The following is a 19,373-nucleotide window of genomic DNA, read 5'->3' on the forward strand; positions in this document are numbered from 1 at the left end:
CCAATATCAAATTCATCCAAGATTTGAGGGTAACATTCTGATCAAGTTTCATTAAGATTGGGCCAAAAATGTGGCCTCTAGAGCGTTAACAAGCTTTTCCTTTGATTTGACCTGGTGACCTAGTTTCTGACACCAGATGACCCAATATTGAACTCATCCAAGATTTTATTGAGGGTAACATTCTGACCAAGTTTCATTAAGATTGGGCCAAAATTGAAACCTCTTGTGTTAACAAGCTTTTCCTTTGATTTGACCTGGTGACTAGTTTTTGACCCCAGATGACCAAATATCAAACTCGTCCAAGATTTTATTGAGGGTAACATTCTGACCCAAGTTTCATTAAGAATGGGCCAAAATTGTGACCTCTAGTGTTAACAGTTATAATGTTGACGACAACAGACACGGTGGTCACAAAAGCTCACCTTGAGCACTTCATGCTCAGGTGAGCCAAGAATTCATCATAATAAATGGAAGTAATTCTGAAGAAAATAAACTAAGTTTTAATTTGGGCCCATATGATACACCAGGTTGTATTAAAATATTTTACAGACTGGATAGGTCAATGTGACCTTGATTTTTGGTCTAGGGGTCTGGGAACAGCACAAGACACTTTGTCTCAATATGGGTAACATCTGTGCAAATATCAAAATCTCTTAACGAATTAGTTATGGACCGGACAGGAAAAATGCCTATTGACACAGACCTCAGTGTGACCTTGACCTTTGAGATCGGACATGAAAAAAAACCCGTTGACCTTTGAACTAGGGTCCATGTTTTTTGTACCACATGTTGTTTAATCCAGGGGAATATTTTTGACAACAAATACTAGGTTAAATCCTGTTTTGCAGGACACATCATCTCATCATGGGGAACATTTGTGTTACGTAATTAAATACTTTGAAGAATGACAGATACAAGGACTGGACACGAAATTGTAGACAAACGGATGAAAAAGCGCAATCTTACAGTCCAAGAAACTGGTTTTTAACCAATAGTTGACTAACAATCAATCAGACTGCTAGTTTAAGCCTAGCATATTAAAGGTGAAGGTCAAATTCAGAGGTCAAACACCAATTAGGCTGTATAGAATGGGCCATACAGACGACTCTTTTTGTCCAGTATATGAGCAATTCTCTCCATAAAAAAGAAACTATTTTGTACATTTATTCCATTTATTTGGAAATGCATTTTAGATTTCAGTTTTTGCATTTTAATTGGTAGTGTTGAGATATAATTCAAATCAGTTTGTAGGTTTACTCCTAATATTTAGTAAAACAGTATTTTCCCCTAAACAGGGCAAAATTACACAAACAGAGAATTGACATGATATAAGCACTTGATTTTAAAGCAAAAGTATTTATACAATGTAAACATTTACAATATAGTAAGAAAATAGAGCAACATGGTAATATCAAAATATAATTTATATATTACTGCAGAGTTGGTTACTGGTATACATGTATTGCCATCGTTTTTATTTTTGTTTATATTTGAGAATAATTAAAAATATTTGTGAATTTTTAATCTGTATCTGTCCTAGAACAGTTTCCTGTTTTGCAATATTTCACACATTGACAAAGGCTGAAATAATGAAATCACTAAACAAACTTAAATATGTGAATATTACCAAGAGTATACCGAATATATACTGCCCATTCTATTCACACAAATTAATTTCTGTTTACTACTATAACACTATGTATAAAGGTACACAGTTTTAATAAAAAAATCAATAAATAGTATATATAGAAATTCTGCAAAAGCTGTGTACATGTATATATACAAGGAAATGAACACAATTTCAATAATTTGAACACTTGAGGTGGCCATGCTTCAGTATTTACTAAAATGCCCATTCTGGTAAGTTTTGTTCCAAACATTTTTGTAGGTATTGCAACACATACAGGTCAACACTGGTCTATCAGGGTTTTTTCTGGCTAATTTGGGAACATAGCCTATACCCCCAGAATTGGGAATTTCGATGCGTAAATGTTCCAAATTGGGAAATATTTAGTCCCATTAGATACAGTAAGGATGTGTGTAAGCACTTTCTCATACACTTGTTTCACATCGTAGAACATCTTTAACATACTTCCATTACGAAATTGTCCATAACTTGGTCAATTTTTGTGCAATTTTGATGAAATTTTATTCAGAATGTAGATTGGGAATTTTTGCATTAATTTTGGGAAAAATACATACTTTTTGGCATGGCCTAAAAAAAACCCTGTCTATGTAAATAGGCCTTTGACTCTGATACACAACAGTTTACAATTCAAGCACAAATAAATTAATATCTAGTATATTCACTAAGAATTCTACTAAATTCTTCATCTCAGATGTAATGGTGTAAAAGGAAACTGATCGAGTGGTAAGATGACAGCCAAGTCCTTGTTATCATTTGAGAGTAAAAAGTCCTTCAAACAATTTGTCGAGATTGACCTCGGAATACGCGTTCTTCCTTACCCATCTGTCTGTCACTCTCCTGAGGTAAGTATAAGCCTTGCATAGTTCTGTATCCATCTTAACTTCAGACATTTTTCCTGAAAGCACATTTATACTATATGAAAGCAAAATTAAACTAAATAAAAGTTAAATTTCGAATCTTAATTATGCAATTTCATAAAGTTTGATTCCTATATAGACTTATTTAACCATCAACGCCTTCCTGCCGTTTATCACCTGATTAACACCAGTTCAGATGAGCAGAAATTGAACAGTGAGAGAGCAAGCTCGAGTGGTTAAATATTCAGGCATCTGAACTATCAAATGAGTCGCGCCAGGAGAAAACCAACATAGTGGGTTTGCGACCAGCATGGATCCAGACCAGACTGCGCGAATCAGGATCCATGCTGTTCGCTTTCAAAGTCTATTGCAATTAAAGAAACTGTTAGCATGGATCCATGCTGGTCGCAAAGCCACTATGTTGGTTTTCTCATGGCGTGGCTCAAATCTTGATTCACAGAAGTACAAATAAAAGCACACATATAAAAACATAAGTACAAACAAGATGTCCAGTTATAAAGCATAGAGTCTAACCATTTTCAAAGACGTGGAAGTTTACAAGATTTACACACAAGTGACTACAATAACAACATAGATTTGTTTGCTTTGCATCTGAGTTAAGAGCTACTTTTTCAACAGTATTTCAGTTATGTAATGGCCAGCACTCAATCTATCCAGTTTTCCTGGTAATAACCTGTTCTCAACAAGTAACTGCTAACTTCCTCACATGGATCAGCGGTGGAGGACAAATGATTTCAGTCACAATGGCTTTCATCAATTGTCACTGCGAATATATGCCTCACACAAGGATCAAACTCACAACCCCATGTTCAGAAGATCTGCACTCTCCATACTGAGCTAAATGGGGCAAAATAACGAGATAAAAATATTCCAAAAAGAAGAAGTAGAATACTATACTTTACCCTTTTCTTTCCCTGTAAGTTGTTGAGTAGCTCTATCTAAATCAAATAAATACTGGTAGAAACACATCTGTGTGTACAACATATTGTCTGTGTACTGAAACATAGTAAGAAAAAAAATCTTAAAAGTGTTACTACTGTTTGCAGATTGAGTTGCCCCATCATTTTTTTTTTAAATTGATAGAACTTTACCTTTAAGTCATAAAAGCAGCGATGCCTAAGCTATTTTTGTACCTTATCTATATTGGTAATTCCACCCTTTCAGTACTTTTTCAGATATGTGGTAAAATTAATTTACAAAACAAGTCTGTAAAATACACAGAATGAACTTGTTTATGTTGACCCCATGACAGAGAATTTTACAAGATAAAAGGTTGATATAAATACAGTTGAAACGGGTGTTTAACCAAAAAGTAAAAGATAGAGAAATCGTCATTTAAATTGTAAATAAATCTTGCCACAAAATATTATGTTCAGCATGCACACTACATTTAGGTGGCGTGGATGTAAACAAGAGCTGTCAGTGGACAGCACGCTCGACTACTCTCAGTGCTTGATAGTATAATATAAGCAATGAGTAAAACTTTAACATTACAATAAGCATATTCTAAGTCAAAAAGAGGCCATAATTAAGTCAAAATGCTGGATAGAGTTGCCTCCTCCTTTTTACAGACTGGGGTCATGATGGTAAACAAGTATGCAAAATATGAAAGCAATATCTCCATGGACTTTGAAAATATTTTGGGTGGTACGCAAACTTTAACATTTATTCTAAGTTGAAAAGGGGCCATAATTCAGTCAAAATGCTGGATAGAGTTGCCTCCTCCTTTATACAGATTGGGGTCATGATGGTAAACAAGTATGCAAAATATGAAAGCAATATCTCCATGGACTTTGAAAATATTTTGGGTGGTACGCAAACTTTAACATTTATTCTAAGTTGAAAAGGGGCCATAATTCAGTCAAAATGCTGGATAGAGTTGCCTCCTCCTTTTTACAGATTGGGGTCATGATGGTAAACAAGTATGCAAAATATGAAAGCAATATCTCAATGGACTTTGAAAATATTTGGGGTGGTACGCAAACTTTAACATTTATTCTAAGTCGAAAAGGGGCCATAATTCAGTCAAAATGCTGGAAAGAGTTGCCTCCTCCTTTATACAGATTGGGGTCATGATGGTAAACAAGTATGCAAAATATGAAAGCAATATCTCAATGGACTTCGAAAATATTTGGGGTGGTACACAAACTTTAACATTTATTCTAAGTCAAAAAGGGGCCATAATTCAGTCAAAATGCTCGATAGAGTTGCCTCCTCCTTTTTACAGACTGGGGTCATGATGGTAAACAAGTATACAAAATATGAAAGCAATATCTCAATGGGTGGTACACAAACTTTAACATTTATTCTAAGTCGAAAAGGGGCCATAATTCAGACAAAATGCTTGATAGAGTTGCCTCCTCCTTTTTACAGACTGGGGTCATGATGGTAAACAAGTATGCAAAATATGAAAGCAATATCTCAATGGACTTTGAAAATATTTGGGATGGTACGCAAACTAACATTTGTGTGACGCTCACCCTAACGCCGGGGCGAGTAGGATAGCTCCCCTATTCTTCGAATAGTCGAGCTAATAAAAACAGAACCCTCTAATACATTATAGGAATTGTCCTGCCTAACTTTCTGATAACCATTTAACAACTTAGAAATTAAAATATCAAAACTTTCTAGGTAGATAAAAAAAACCTGCAACATTAAATAACTGTAAATGTAAGTATAAAGGGGATTTTAAAATAATCAACAAAGCTTGGATACCTCTGCTTGCAAGAATCCTCTACTACAGACAGGGCACACAGGTCGTCCTCTCTGAAACATGAGTGGAAGTTTCTGTAAACGGGCATGACACGCCGAGTCCTCGCATTTCAACCAACCCTGTAACAAAATAAGTAAGGAATTAAACAAGGAAGACTTCAAAACTATATCAAAAATTTGTAAAGTTGAAACTTATCAAGGCAATAAATTTTTTTCTTCTTCTTTGACACAATCTGAATCCTTTTATGCTCACCTGAGCACAAAGTACTCATGGTGAGCTATTGTGCTACCATTGCTCGTCCTCCACAAATTTGACTTTAAACATCTATGATAGAAAACTAGCTCATAGAAAATATTGTTACCACCTGGGAGGCAAAATTTTCAACCCGATCTTCCTTAAACATGTCAGAATAATATTGCCTATATATCTACAGCTCAAAACCGGGTTCTAATCAGTTTCAAAATTAGGATACATGGTAAAGTCATAAAAAATTCTTGCTTATACTTTACAGAACACCTTTTTACTTGATCGTCACATTTTTTTGTCATTTTTGTATCCAGTGGGCAACTGAGTATCATTTTTTGCTTGTCCTCACTCAACTTAAGGTCGAGCCCTGAACTCTGCCAAAATTTGTTGGATACTTTCTACTAAAGCAATGCAAAACTCAGCACTGAAAATTACAAGAAAATCACCCATTTTTTTTAGTCTTAACTTCTTATAGAAAAAGTAAGCATACTGTTTATAAAAACCTTACAAGACATGTTGCAATAAAATCTTACCTGATAATATGTTTTAATCTTCTGTCGAATTGCTGTCGTGACTTTATTGGCGACGGCTGCACTAGTTTCATACAGTTTGACATTACACTGATTGTTGGGACATTTACCAAGGGAAGCTTCAATATATATGTCCTGTAAAAAGGGAAAACCCAGACTGGAATATACATGGTCCATACAGAATATCAGAGAAAATATTCAAGTACTTTTCAAGGACTTTTTACAATTTTTCAAACACTATTTTTTTTCAAAACCACGACCTAATCTGAACAACTTTTATTGTGTTCATCATGTAATGCAAAAATAAAACAACCATCACTTGTCACACCTTTGAAAATGACGTAATTGGATTGTTAGATTGATGTGATTCACTATTTTGCTGATGTTTAACGCCTTTCTTGTGACTTTTTAGCGCACTCCCACTGATGATACGTCAAAATTTTGTCACACGATGTACAAATACGCTTCGTTCTGTCTGCTTTATAGGGCTCCCGCCACTGTTTATATTCGTCCTTTGTCTCCCACTTACTTGAGTAAACACGTTTATTTTTCTTACTCATTTTAATTCACTGGAAACACTCGCAAATAGCAAAAAATTGCGAGTTATTATTCACCGTGTTTTTAAACGGAAACGGAAATATACAAATGGTGATAAAGTAGAAATAGCACTCTGTGTAAATATCGATAAAATGCCGCCGTAGACCACTATCATAGCATATGGGGAAATCAATGAGTGACCCGATCCGGCAATTTCAAGAATTTATTTTCATTTTCTCCGATTTATTTTAAGCCTTATAAAAATTCTTTTTGAAAAGCAAAGTTATGGACAGAATGTTTTCAAGGAGTAAAAGGTCAAATTCAAGCAGTTTTTTTCAAAATTCAAGTACTTTTCCAGGTTTTGTAGGGTTTTTGTCATTTTCAAGGACTACCATTGAATTCAAGGACTTTTCAAGGCCTGTGCGAACCCTGATATAGTTGAACTTGAACAGAGACTGCTCAAGCTTGCAAAAGGCTGATCAAAAGGCTTGTGTTACGAAGGGTTTACGGCAATTAAAATGTAGATGAAATAATGAAAACAGCTGGGAACCACAAAAATTGTTCGAGTGTTTTGTTTTCTTTTGTTAGGTCTAACATTGCACTGACACAATTATAGGTCATATGGTGACTTTACAGCTTCCTGGAAGGCTTCCTCATGATAAATTCAACACCCCAAGTTAGCCCCCAACCCCTATCAATGAGGGGCATTTCCAAATCTGCTACCTTTACCGCTCGGCCACAGACGCTGGATGCTTGGCCAAACTGTGTGTAATGCATAGAGCATTGGTTTATACTTTAACAGACAACATACTTGCTTTGTATTGGTTTATTTACATTGTTTCTGGTACTACCATCCAAAACTATCAGAGAACTAACTAATATCTGGTGGGTTGTATGCATGCATTATATTTAATCCGCATACATTTTTGTCCAGCTCTAGCTGTTCACATTTTTGTCTCAGAACTTTGGCAGGTTTTTCCAACTTTACTTTTGATATTTTTAAAATAAATATGACCCGCTTTGAGATCCAAGATAGTATGCTAAGGGATTATTAAATACAAACGATATCAGATGTTCTCTTGCGATTTACCAATATAAAACCCTTTTGAACATTTTGCATTATATGAAGAGTGCTACATATAAACTTTAAGGTGGCCTCTGAGAGATCAGAAAGAAAACTGATCAAAAACTATACATCTGAAGGACTACTCACAGCTCCAATAAGAGGGGCATCAAGAATAATCTCCCTTCCACATGTTTCGGATGGACATACGATTTTCAGCCTCTCACAATCTTTGTATTTTTCTTCGTCAGTGATGCTAACGCCACCCAGGAGGGCATCGTCATCATCTTCATCATGATGTTGTACCGAGTGACGGTAACCAGATGCATCTAAACCTATAAATAACAGCAATATTGTTTTAAACTCTTACTACATGTATTGCCGATGCATCATTTTTCTACAGAATTTTGCATTTCCATGAAATGCATGAAAGAATTCTAATTCCCAGCGGATATTCCACTTACACTACTTAAGTCTCCACAAATGACGTACACTCTCCACCAAGTTTATGACAGAATTTTGTTTCCTATGGCTCCTTGATTTCCAACAAATACTACACATCTGTCCCCAATGAAATTAGATACAATTCCTCCTTCTCAGGTATGTGAATAAATGAACACAGCTCTCAAAAATTTGGTCAAGTATAATGAATATTATTCCAGTAGGGGCACATTGTGTAAATCAAATACAGCACCAAATGTTGCCAACTGCTATCTGAAGATTTATTAAACTAGAACATGATGCCGACGTGTATTTGATTCAATGTCAAGACAAACTAAACATCCTCTAACAAAGGCAAAACTCTTACTGTATATTTAAATAAGAATTGAAAATATAATTAACATGAAAAGACGGAATGGACAGTTCTATTCAGAAACCTCTGGGTCTGAATTTAAGCAAGATACTCTTAAGATTTTACAAACTTGTTACACGCATGACAATTTCACACTAAATGATCCATATTTTTCAACTGTTGTTTTTTTTTGGACAAATCACAGTCACTTCTGAGTAGTATTTTTTTTTTCTGGAATGCTTGGGATTATTCTAAGAAAGACAATTTTCTTTCATTCAATGCCTTGTGTGGCACAGTACATGTGTATTATCAGATGATTTGCGAGTACATGCAGCAATATTGATTTACCACATGTTACAATGATTTTTTCCCCCGATTAAATATAATAAGAAACTATCTATTACTGCGAAAATACAAGTTGTAGTAGTCCACATAGATTTTTGAGTTCCACAGACTCCAGGAAATATTTATCCAAGTAGAAAATCTAGCTAAATTCGGATTCTGGATTATAATGCTAAAAGCTTTCCCCTGTTGGCAAGTCATGCCTAAATCTTAACAATGGTAAGTATTCAGAATGTTATTTAACCTTAATAAATCTGGGAACATACAAAACAAGGAGCGTTACCTATACATAACCCTAATAATCTGTGGCGACACAAAACAAAGAGATGTTACCTAAACACTCAGCAATATGAGCAGCATCTGTTCCTTCTATAGGATCACACAACCTAGATACAACTGGGTGGATTTGATGAGCCAGGTAATACTTCTCATCTGTAGAAAAACAAAAATAAATTTTTTGTTTTACTTCGTACCTTTTCAAGTTAAACAGACTGAAGAAAAAAACCAGGAGATACAATGTGGAAACAAGGAGTGAACTTGTGAGAGATTCAAATAAGCTTAACAGTTTTCATCAAAATTTGCTGAAACAACTTAGTATAAGCATGGATAACAAATGTGTAAATTTACTTAACTATAATTTTAACCACCAACCTTCTATATGCCAGCTGGATGGCCTCTAGACATGAAGAATTCTTCATCCCAAACGAGGGGCAAGTGATTTGAAGGCAGTGACTTTAACAATTCAATCACGGATCACCCTCATTCAGGCATGTGCATACAATACAATATTAATTAAAATACAGCAAAACTTCACTTGCTAGAGGTTCAACAAACAGGGCACCAGCACCACTAAAACAATTCATGTGGTTCCCTGCAGTTTTGTGATTTTTTTTGTCTGAATTGCTCAAAACCCTGGATAACTCAAATATTTTTCTTATTCCTTAGCAACCTCCATAAGTGGTGTTTTTCTGTATCGAGAAATACCTTGCATAAATACTAGTACTTGTTATATGGCTTATTTCAAACATTCTTTGTACAAGGTCTTAAATCACAAACATTAACAATGAAATTCAAAGTTCTGTGAAAATGAATTGTCTACCTATTTTCAGCAAAGGATTGTGTTTTCCCTATTGTCAAAGAACAGTTTTTACCTTTTCCAGCAAGGAACTTGTTTTTACAGTTACCAGTAATGAACTGAGTCTGCTATTATTCTTCTTGGTTGCATTCTTTGCTTCCAAAAGATCTTTTTACAGATTTTATTTACTTATTTTCAGCAATGAAGTGCTTTTCCCCCTATTTTCAGCAATGAAGTGCTTTTCCCCTATTTTCAGCAATGAACCTTTTACCTATTTTTTCAGCAATAAATTTCTTTTACCTATTTTCAGGGATTCTGATTTCGCTAATTCATCAGGATGATAGGCTCTCTGTGACGCTGGAAGATTAGAACCATCCTGCAAAAAAAAAAAAAAAAAAAAAATATGCTTAGACTTTGCCTATATATGTCATATTTTATTTCACTGGGGTGCAATTTTGCCATCTTATTATTATTTTTTTTTGTTGGATTTAACGTCGCACCGACACATGATAGGTCATATGGCGACTTTCCAGCTTTTAATGGTGGAGGAAGACCCCAGGGGCCCCTCGTGCGTAATTTCATCACGAGCGGGCACCTGGGTAGAACCATCAACCTTCCGTAAGCCAGCTGGATGGCTTTCTCACATGAAGAATTCAATGCCCCGAATGAGGCTCGAACCCACATCGATGAGGGACAAGTGATTTGAAGTCAGTGACCTTAACCATTCGGCCACGGAGGCCCCTTTCCAAAATTTCTCTTGTGATTAAGCAGAAAGGCCACTGCGTCTATCATACATTAATGAGCCGTGCCATAAGAAAACCAACATAGTGGGTTTGCGACCAGCATGGATCCAGACCAGCCGGCGCATCAGCGCAGTCTGGTCAGGATCCATGCTGTTCGCAAACAGTTACTCCAATTTCAATAGGCTTTAAAAGCGAACAGCATGGATCCTGGCCAGACTGCGCGGATGCGCAGGCTGGTCTGGATCCATGCTGGTCGCAAACCCACTATGTTGGTTTTCTCATGGCACGGCTCATTTATTCTTAGTCGGACCTTATAGGAGTTAGACCACTTTGTTCGCTAATTCCATTATGGTTGCATGGGTATTTATTATTTTTCAGGGTTGTTTCATTTTAAATGGAGACTGGCCATAAAACAGGCCTTTTAAGCAAATGTATTTCAGCTTAAAAGTTGTTTTATGCCACTTTGCCAATAGTATCCCACATGGTTTAGGAATCAGCAGAACATCCAATAATAAAGTTTTAAACACATTTTAGAACTGATATCTATACTGTTAAGCCAAACAAAGGCTCTTGCAATATATACACAGAATGTTAGTGTTGACTTTAAAAAAGTCGCCCAAACTGAAAAACAAACTGGTTAAGTTTGAAATTTAACTGTGAAAGCTAGAAAACCAGCACACAGAAAAAAACTACTGATTTTACCTCGCAGACAACATAAGAGACAGTGTCGCCGCCCTTCAACCTCTTGCCTCCCTTGCTATTCAGTCTTAGAGCTACCTGAACATGAGGTAAACTCTTCTTGTCTGGGTAATCTTCTGGATTCTTGGTCAGTTGCTGAAAGTAAAGCGAAACTGTCAATTTTCAAAAATAAATTTAGTAAAATTAATGCGAACTCTAGATACTTTGTGAATCATAGTTATTTTTACTATTTCACGTTCTTTGTAAAGCTACTAGAGTAAATCTATTATCAGTGACACACTGCTCGCTTCAGCAACTCGGCTCACTCTAGCAATTCATATAGTCTTGTTTTCCATATATTGGCCTATGTATAGGTAGTTTAAAATTCTGTAAAACTACCAACAATTTTTCCCATCCCTTGTAACTTCAAGTGATTGTGTATTTGACCGTAATATGATTATCAAACTGAAAACTGTTTTTTTAATTTACATACTAGTTTTAGATTAATATGTAGAAACATTTCACGACTTTTGTAAGAACTGGCTTCAGGAAAAATAACAGATTTACCTTTGTGATGAGGTACTGATCTAGAGGTATTTTGCCGTCCCTCACTTGCTCACCGACCTCGTTAAGTTTAGCATGCACAATGTCGACAACAGTTTCTCTAGATTCACCAGACAGAATTGTTGATACAACAAAACTGAAATAACACAACAATCTCTCAATTCAACAGACAAAACTGTTAAATTAGTATTAAAACCAAAATCTTGTTCTAGAATGGGAGAGGCTGCGAAATTGACATTTCTCACATAAACAACCCTACGTATGTCGCAAAATAGCCTTGTATCACAATTATTTTACCTTGTGGACCAATTCCAATTTTAGAAATAGCAGAAGTATCAGCAATGCAAAATACATTTACTTACTCTCCAACATTTTTCGACAGCCCTGACCAGTCTCTCCTGACAATATCAAGACCCTTCTTTTCTTCCTGTGTTATGTATTTCCCATCTGATGTCTTGTGTACACTTAGAGCAGCATACTTCTTCTTCTTTAGCAACAACATACTCTTGTATATACCATCTATATCAATTTCCAACAGTTTGTACAGCTTGTTTACCTCAGCTTTGATCTATGAAAGACAGGGTGTTACTGATGAAATTATCCCAGTTTTCTTTTCTCTCTTTCTTTTTCTTAACTGTATTAAAGCACTCAATCTTCACTGTGCTTTAATCTGCAGTGAAGAAGTACTTCGAAAACTATGGTGTTTTGGTCTACTTCTTCAGCTGGGTTCGACAATACAGCGACACAATTATAGGTCATTCCGGACACTTTTCAGCTTTTGGGGGTAGAAGAAGACCCCAGGTGCCTCTCAAGGTAATATCTCGTCACAGGCAGGCCCCTGTGCACAAAGACAAATCTAACATGGAAGAATTCTACACAAGAAGCGAGGTTTCAAACTCGTAATGGTGAGAAGTGATTTGAAGTCAACGATCTTGAACACTGCCACGAAAGACCTTACACGCATGTATGACAGCTCCCATTTTCGTAAAATAGTTCTTGTTCATCTTAAATATGGTCGCCACTCATAAGTTCACAAGCACCAACACTTCTCTACATTTTGTTTTCCTTTCAGGAGTGGTACAAAAAATAAGAACCTACTAAATATTGGACAAAAGACATAACTCCCAATCTCCCTCACTGGACAACAACAAAAATCTGTTCTATTTGTCACGAAGAACACAGAACAACAGTAACGTACCTTATTTCCTAGCTTTGTAACTTGCTCTATATCTGTGCAGTTGGAGTTGATCATGATAGAATCTGTGTCTCCATATATAACATCTAAATTCATCTGAAATAAACCACAATTTATAAAATACTTGGCACTGAATTTTATCAAATAAGTACAATTTTCAATTACCTAAGCGTAAATTTTTTCACATCAGATTTTCGTAGTATTAAACTACAGAAATATATAGTACAGTCAAACATCGTTCCATTGAACTTGGATCACTTGAATACTTTTCTTCAATCGAACTCTCACTCCTGCCATTATCCCTATATAGTACATATTACTTTACCTCAGATCAATAAACACAGATCACTGGATATTTCCATACCTCCAGCAACGATTATATTATAGGGCAGATAACATCTTTTTGCTCAAACAACAAAAAGTGTGAGTCGAATCTCAATTACTGACAATTACTTTGCATATTTCAGTAGTGAAACTGTATTTCACCATGTGAACTAATAATTATGGGGAAGGTTAAACTATCCATAATTTGGTAACATTCGCTAACCATACTGTTTGATGTTTTGGAGCATATTCTATAAATGAAGTACTTAATACGACATGCAATACGTCTTCCAGTTCACAGATGTGTATGTGTTCAGGTTTTACGTCTTTTTCAACAATTTCTGAGTCATATAAACGACGATGTCTACTTGTTGTGTTTCTTTGTTTTGGGTTTAACGCCGTTTTTCAACAGTATTTCAGTCATGTAACGGCAGGCAGTTAACCTAACCGGTGTTCCTGGATTCTGTACCAGTACAATCCTGTTCTCCACAAGTAACTGCCAACTTCCCCACATGAATCAGAGGTGGAGGACTAATGATTTCAGACACAATGTTGTTTATCAAATAGTCACGGAGAACATACGCCCTGCCCGAGGATCGAACTCGCGACCCCGCGATCCGTAGATCAACGCTCTTACCTACTGAGCTAAGTGGGCGGGCTTGGTGTCTACTTGTAGCAGTGAGCACAATGCCCAACATTATAGTGCTGCCTCACTGGAATATCACGCCGTAGACACGTGGCATGATACCCCACCTAGTCACATTATACTGACCAGTCCTAGCACTATCCTCTTAATGCTGAGCGCCAAGCGAGGAAGCTACAAGTACCATTTTTTACGTCTTTGGTATGACGCAACCAGGGATCAAACCCACAACCTCCCGCACTCGAAGCGAACGCTCTGCCACTAGGCTACGGAGGCGGTAGTTAACAGATGTATCTCCGTAGCCAACAGGCCTACTCTAATCAACATTCCAAAATCTAAATTTTCTTTTTGCACTTGCGATTTTAAGTAAGCTTAGATTATGATGAATCTTTGCATGAATGTACTTTGTGCACCTAAACATAGCTCATACTTCAGCAAAATTTCATCCGTATGTATTTGCTATAGGCAAAGGAATGGGAACATTAAATATTTACCAAATGGCATTTGAATATCTGCCATTCTTAAAGCCCCAACTTATACTACCCTGGCAGTAAATTTTGTAGGAGGAGCCTATCAAATAACAAGGCTACTCCAGGCTGTCTATCAGCTAAAAATAGCTCACTTTCAATGATTCACAAGCAAATGTAAACAATGGTCAGTTGAAGAATAAATATGAACTTACATGTTTTGATGATTGCAAATTAATATTACATGCATACATATTTTGTGCATCCATATCAATATCATTGTTATGAAAAATTGAGTTGAGCTAGACTAGCATTCCTTATTTTCAAACTTCTTATTAATGTAAACTGAACAGTGAAACTCGAAATCAAACAGTCTTAACTTTTCTGTCATTACTGGCAGGTCCATTAATTGAGATAATGTAGCAATAAATGCAGAAATAATAAACTATTTAAGTCTGAGATGTAGCACAATGCACACATCATTAGCAAGTGTTGCTGTGATAAGGTCTAATAAAATGATAAGCTATTAAAATAATTTATCACTGTATATCTGTTATTTAGTTCCCCTATACCTTTAAACGTTTTTTAAATAACACATAAAAATATAACTGTAGAAATGATTATGATATTCTATTCAGTTTAAAAATTCAAAATTACTTTTCTGGAAAAGTTTTACAATGCACTCTAGGTCTTAATTCTATTCATACATCAAGCCTTCTGCTTCTGCTGATCAAGTTTGTTGATAAAATTAACCACGTGGGAATTGTTTACATTCTCTGTTTCTCTAGGGTTCATGACCTCATTAGCTCCTCCCGGCAAATTCAAAATTTTTGGCAGTTAGGTTTAAATAATTTTTTGAAACTATACTTCACAATTTTTTGTTTAAAAAAATAAAAACACCAATTGAAAGTGGATTTATGCAATTTTTCATAACTTTTTATTCAGTAGTTTATTTAAAATTTTGAAAAAGGGCTCTCTGATGTGAAACATGCATAATTTATATAAAAACCTGCCCCAGCGCCATTTTCTGGCTTTTATATGGCAGTTGGGGGTTTAAGCCTAGATTTACACTTGAAACACTGATGAAAATCAGCCATGTTTTCTCAGAATGAGAAGCTTGTGAAAGATTTTAGTCTAAAGTTTACAGCTAAACTTTAGTATTTCCAAGATAGTTTTAAGAAATTTTCAACTATCCAAGGTTATTATACATTATACTTACTGCTTGAACCAGATCTTTTCGTTTTCATCAGAATCTGCAGAAATAGTAGTCATATAACAGTATGTAATATTAAAATATGTAGGAATCTTCATAAATTTTCTTGAACTAACGTAAGAACCGGACTAACCATAGCCAATTTTTTCAAATACTGGTACATAACTTCTATTGAAAATTTTAGTTCGAACAGGTGCAGTGTCTCTATTTTACAAAATAGTAAAATGCATAAGTATATAAAATACAGTGTGACTTAATATACCTTGTATAAAATAATATCATAAAATACACAGAAGTTTTTTGTAGTGCCATTATATTATCTTACCTCTCTACCCTTCATTGTGATGAGCGCAGCAAGTGGTTTAGCGTAGAATCTCGAGAACGTGAACCCCAGACAACCATACATACTGTTAGCTGTTAGTTTCAAAGCTTTCTGTCTGATGTCATACTATAAAATACATAATAATGGTAGTAAAAGATATGAATCAGTCACAGCTTTTTAAAATTATATAAATATTGGTCAATTTAGGGCCTCTCCCAGAAATGAAGAAAAAGGTTTTATTTTCCCAAATTGTTGCAATATTGTTCTGATTTAGCGCCCTTTTTCAACAGTATTTTAGTAATGTATCTGTGGGTAGTTAACCTAACCAGTGTTCCAAGAGTTTGTACCAGTACTAAACTGTTCTTAGCAAGAATCTGCCAACTTTCCCACATGAATCAGAGGTGGAGGATGTAATGACTTCAGACATTACCTTTTATCAAATCCACATGGAGAAAAAATGCCTAGCCTGGGATATGAACTTGTGACCCAATGATCCGTAGATCTGCACTATCGAAGGCATGTTAGTGCTAGATGCACAGCAGTGATTCTATGTTTCTTCATCTTCTTGTCATTTTATATCAAACAACCCAATGCTGCAGTTCTGATTTCTGTTATCATAAACCTAATGTCATGAACTTCAAAAAAGTTTAAAGGGGTTTCCTAAGTTGCTCACCCAAGCTCGATCATCTGACCTTGCATATGTTCCAACATATTGCATCATGAAAAGTAACAGTTGCTTTTAATGAGATTTTTTTTCAGATAAGACTACAAGAACCTTTTATTCAGGAGAGCTAAGAATTCTGCTTGTCAAACATTAAACATTTAATTGTCTGATTTGGTTGAAATTCAGAAATAAGAAATGCTCCATGTTTTTATCATCAAAATCTTTAAGAAGGTGCGTACCTGCATCATCTGTTCCGAGGGTAAATTATCTTGTTTCATCAAACTTTTCACTTGTCGCCGACTCTCGACCAACTTCCTTATTTCTGTTGGTAAAATTCCTGGTTTTAGATCTGGATCAGGGAGTTCCATTTTCAGCAGATCTTCTTCATCCTAAATAGAATACAAGATATTCATCAAGAGTATGCAATCACTGTTTCTTTTGAGATCAGTTTAATGCTTTTCTTTTTTCTTGCATAATCTTGTAACAGTGGTTCAATTCCTCAAATGTACTAATCATCTGTCCAGAATACAACTAAGTGCTCTATCTTGAACAAACTAAAAGTCATCATAATGAGAAAGATACAGAATTACATGTAACAAATATCTCCAAGATAATTTAAACTGAATTTGAAGACCAGTCTCAGAATGCTGCCTTGCCATTGGTCAGTTTCAAATGTGAGCTCAGAAAGAACCAATGAGATACCGGATTTCATGGACTGGTCTCCTAACTCAGTTTTATAATCCTAGACCCAGAAGTACAACTAAATTCATCAGGAAAACCATCAAAAATAAGTGGAAATGAAAATGTTAGTTTACCATCCAACAAAAGTTACCATGTTGAACTAAAGAAGAGATGAAGAATATAAAATGTTTTACTGTCTGACTATGCTATGTATCTGGTATCAATATAGTTACAAAACAGGCGAGATTGACATCATAACATCTTTCGCAAATAGTTGGGTTTTTTTTTTTAACTTACAGCTATTAAGTGTTAACATTCAAACAGAAAAGAAAGAAGAAGTACAAATAATAGCATAAAACTTACCTACTAGTCAACAGTTTAGATGTTCCTGGATTCTGTACCAGTACTATTAAACCAACTGCCTACAAGTTACTGTCAACATCTTTGCAAGAATCACAGGTGGGGGACTCAAGTTTTCTGACGTAATGCCTTTTATCAAATCATCATAAAGATACCCTTGCCTATGAATGGAACTCACGAAACTATGATCTGTAGATCTGCAGTGTCCCTGTATAACTATGCAGGCAGGTTACTATATTGCAAACAGTATTATGGATACTTACATTAGATGTAGAAGGTGCGTCGGTTCTGTTGATGGTAGTGAAGCATATATTGTATTCTTGTATGATAGATGGGTATAAACTGTTGAAATCCAGCAACAATATGTACTTGTCATAAAATCCTGAAGATAAAAACAACAGAATACTAAATCAAGTTTGAGCCAACACTCTTCAATAGCTTAACTTACAATCTAAAATGAATCAGTTCTTCATCTGAACCAGTTCAATGTACTGTTTTCTTAATAGTATATTTTTCATTTGTCAAATTTTTCAATGCACTCTCGAAACACTGGCACAAGAATAAGACACTAAATGAACAAGAGGACCATGATGGTCCTGAATCGCTCACCTCTTCCCACATGACCCAGTTTTGAGTATGACATCGTTTTTTCTATTATTTGACATAGTGACCTAGTTTTTGAGCTCATGTGACCCAGTTTTGAAATTGACCTAGATATTATCAAGATAAAAATTCTAACCAATTTTCATGAAGATCCATTGAAAAATATGGTCTCTAGGTTTTTCTATTATTTCACCTATTGACCTAGTTTTCGAAGGTACGTGACCCTGTTTTGAACTTTACCTAGATATCATCAAGGTGAACATTCTCACTAATTTTCATGAAGATCTCATGAAAAATATGGCCTCTAGAGAGGTCACAAGGTTTTTCTATTTTTATACCTACTGGCCTAGTTTTTGACCGCACATGACCCAGTTTCGAAACTGACCTAGATATCATCAAGGTGAACATTCAGATCAATTTTCATGAAGATCCATTGAAAAATATGGCCTCTAAAAGAGAGGTCAAAAGATTTTAATAATTTTAGACCTACTGACCTAGTTTTTGACCGCAGTTGATTCAGTTTCAAACTTGACTTGCTAGATATCATCAAGATGAATTTTCAGACCAACTTTCATACAGATCCCATGAAAAGTATGGCCTCTAGAGAGGTCACAAGGTTTTTTATTATTTGACCTACTGACCTAGTTTTTTATGGCACATGACCCAGTTTCAAACTTGAACTAGATAACATCAAGGTGAACATTCTGACCAATTTTTATGGAGATCCATTCATAAGTATGGCCTCTAGAGAGGTCACAAGGTTTTTCTATTTTTAGACCTACTGACCTAGTTTTTGACCGCACATGACCCTGTTTCGAACTTGACCTAGATATTATCAAGATGAACATTCAGACCAATTTTCATACAGATCCAATGAAAAATATGGCCTTTAGAGAGGTCACAAGGTTTTTCTATTATCTGACCTACTGACCTAGTTTTTGACGGCACGTGACCCACTTTCGAACTTGATCTAGATATCATCAAGATGAACATTCAGATTAACTTTCATACAGATCCCATGAAAAATATGGCCTCTAGAGTGGTCACAAGGTTTTTCTATTATTTGACCTACTGACCTAGTTTTTGATGGC

At 35.5% G+C, this 19,373-nt stretch overlaps 1 protein-coding gene across 1 annotated transcript in view; it reads right to left on the reverse strand.

Annotated features, from left to right (window-relative positions):
- Positions 1-1,153: 1,153 nt before the first annotated feature.
- Positions 1,154-19,373, reverse strand: part of LOC123554911 (DNA polymerase alpha catalytic subunit-like) — a 46,781-nt gene continuing 28,561 nt past the window's right edge. The window contains 16 exon segments of the mRNA XM_053532340.1: positions 1,154-2,543; positions 3,429-3,522; positions 5,242-5,358; positions 6,019-6,150; positions 7,766-7,950; positions 9,084-9,182; positions 10,126-10,201; positions 11,271-11,402; positions 11,814-11,946; positions 12,173-12,378; positions 13,009-13,101; positions 15,659-15,676; positions 15,678-15,692; positions 15,978-16,100; positions 16,878-17,027; positions 17,943-18,061. Coding sequence (XP_053388315.1) covers positions 2,398-2,543; positions 3,429-3,522; positions 5,242-5,358; positions 6,019-6,150; positions 7,766-7,950; positions 9,084-9,182; positions 10,126-10,201; positions 11,271-11,402; positions 11,814-11,946; positions 12,173-12,378; positions 13,009-13,101; positions 15,659-15,676; positions 15,678-15,692; positions 15,978-16,100; positions 16,878-17,027; positions 17,943-18,061 — 1,838 coding nt within the window. The 3' untranslated portion in view covers positions 1,154-2,397.

Source organism: Mercenaria mercenaria, unplaced genomic scaffold, assembly GCF_021730395.1.
Source record: "Mercenaria mercenaria strain notata unplaced genomic scaffold, MADL_Memer_1 contig_1121, whole genome shotgun sequence".
NCBI lineage: Eukaryota > Metazoa > Mollusca > Bivalvia > Venerida > Veneridae > Mercenaria > Mercenaria mercenaria.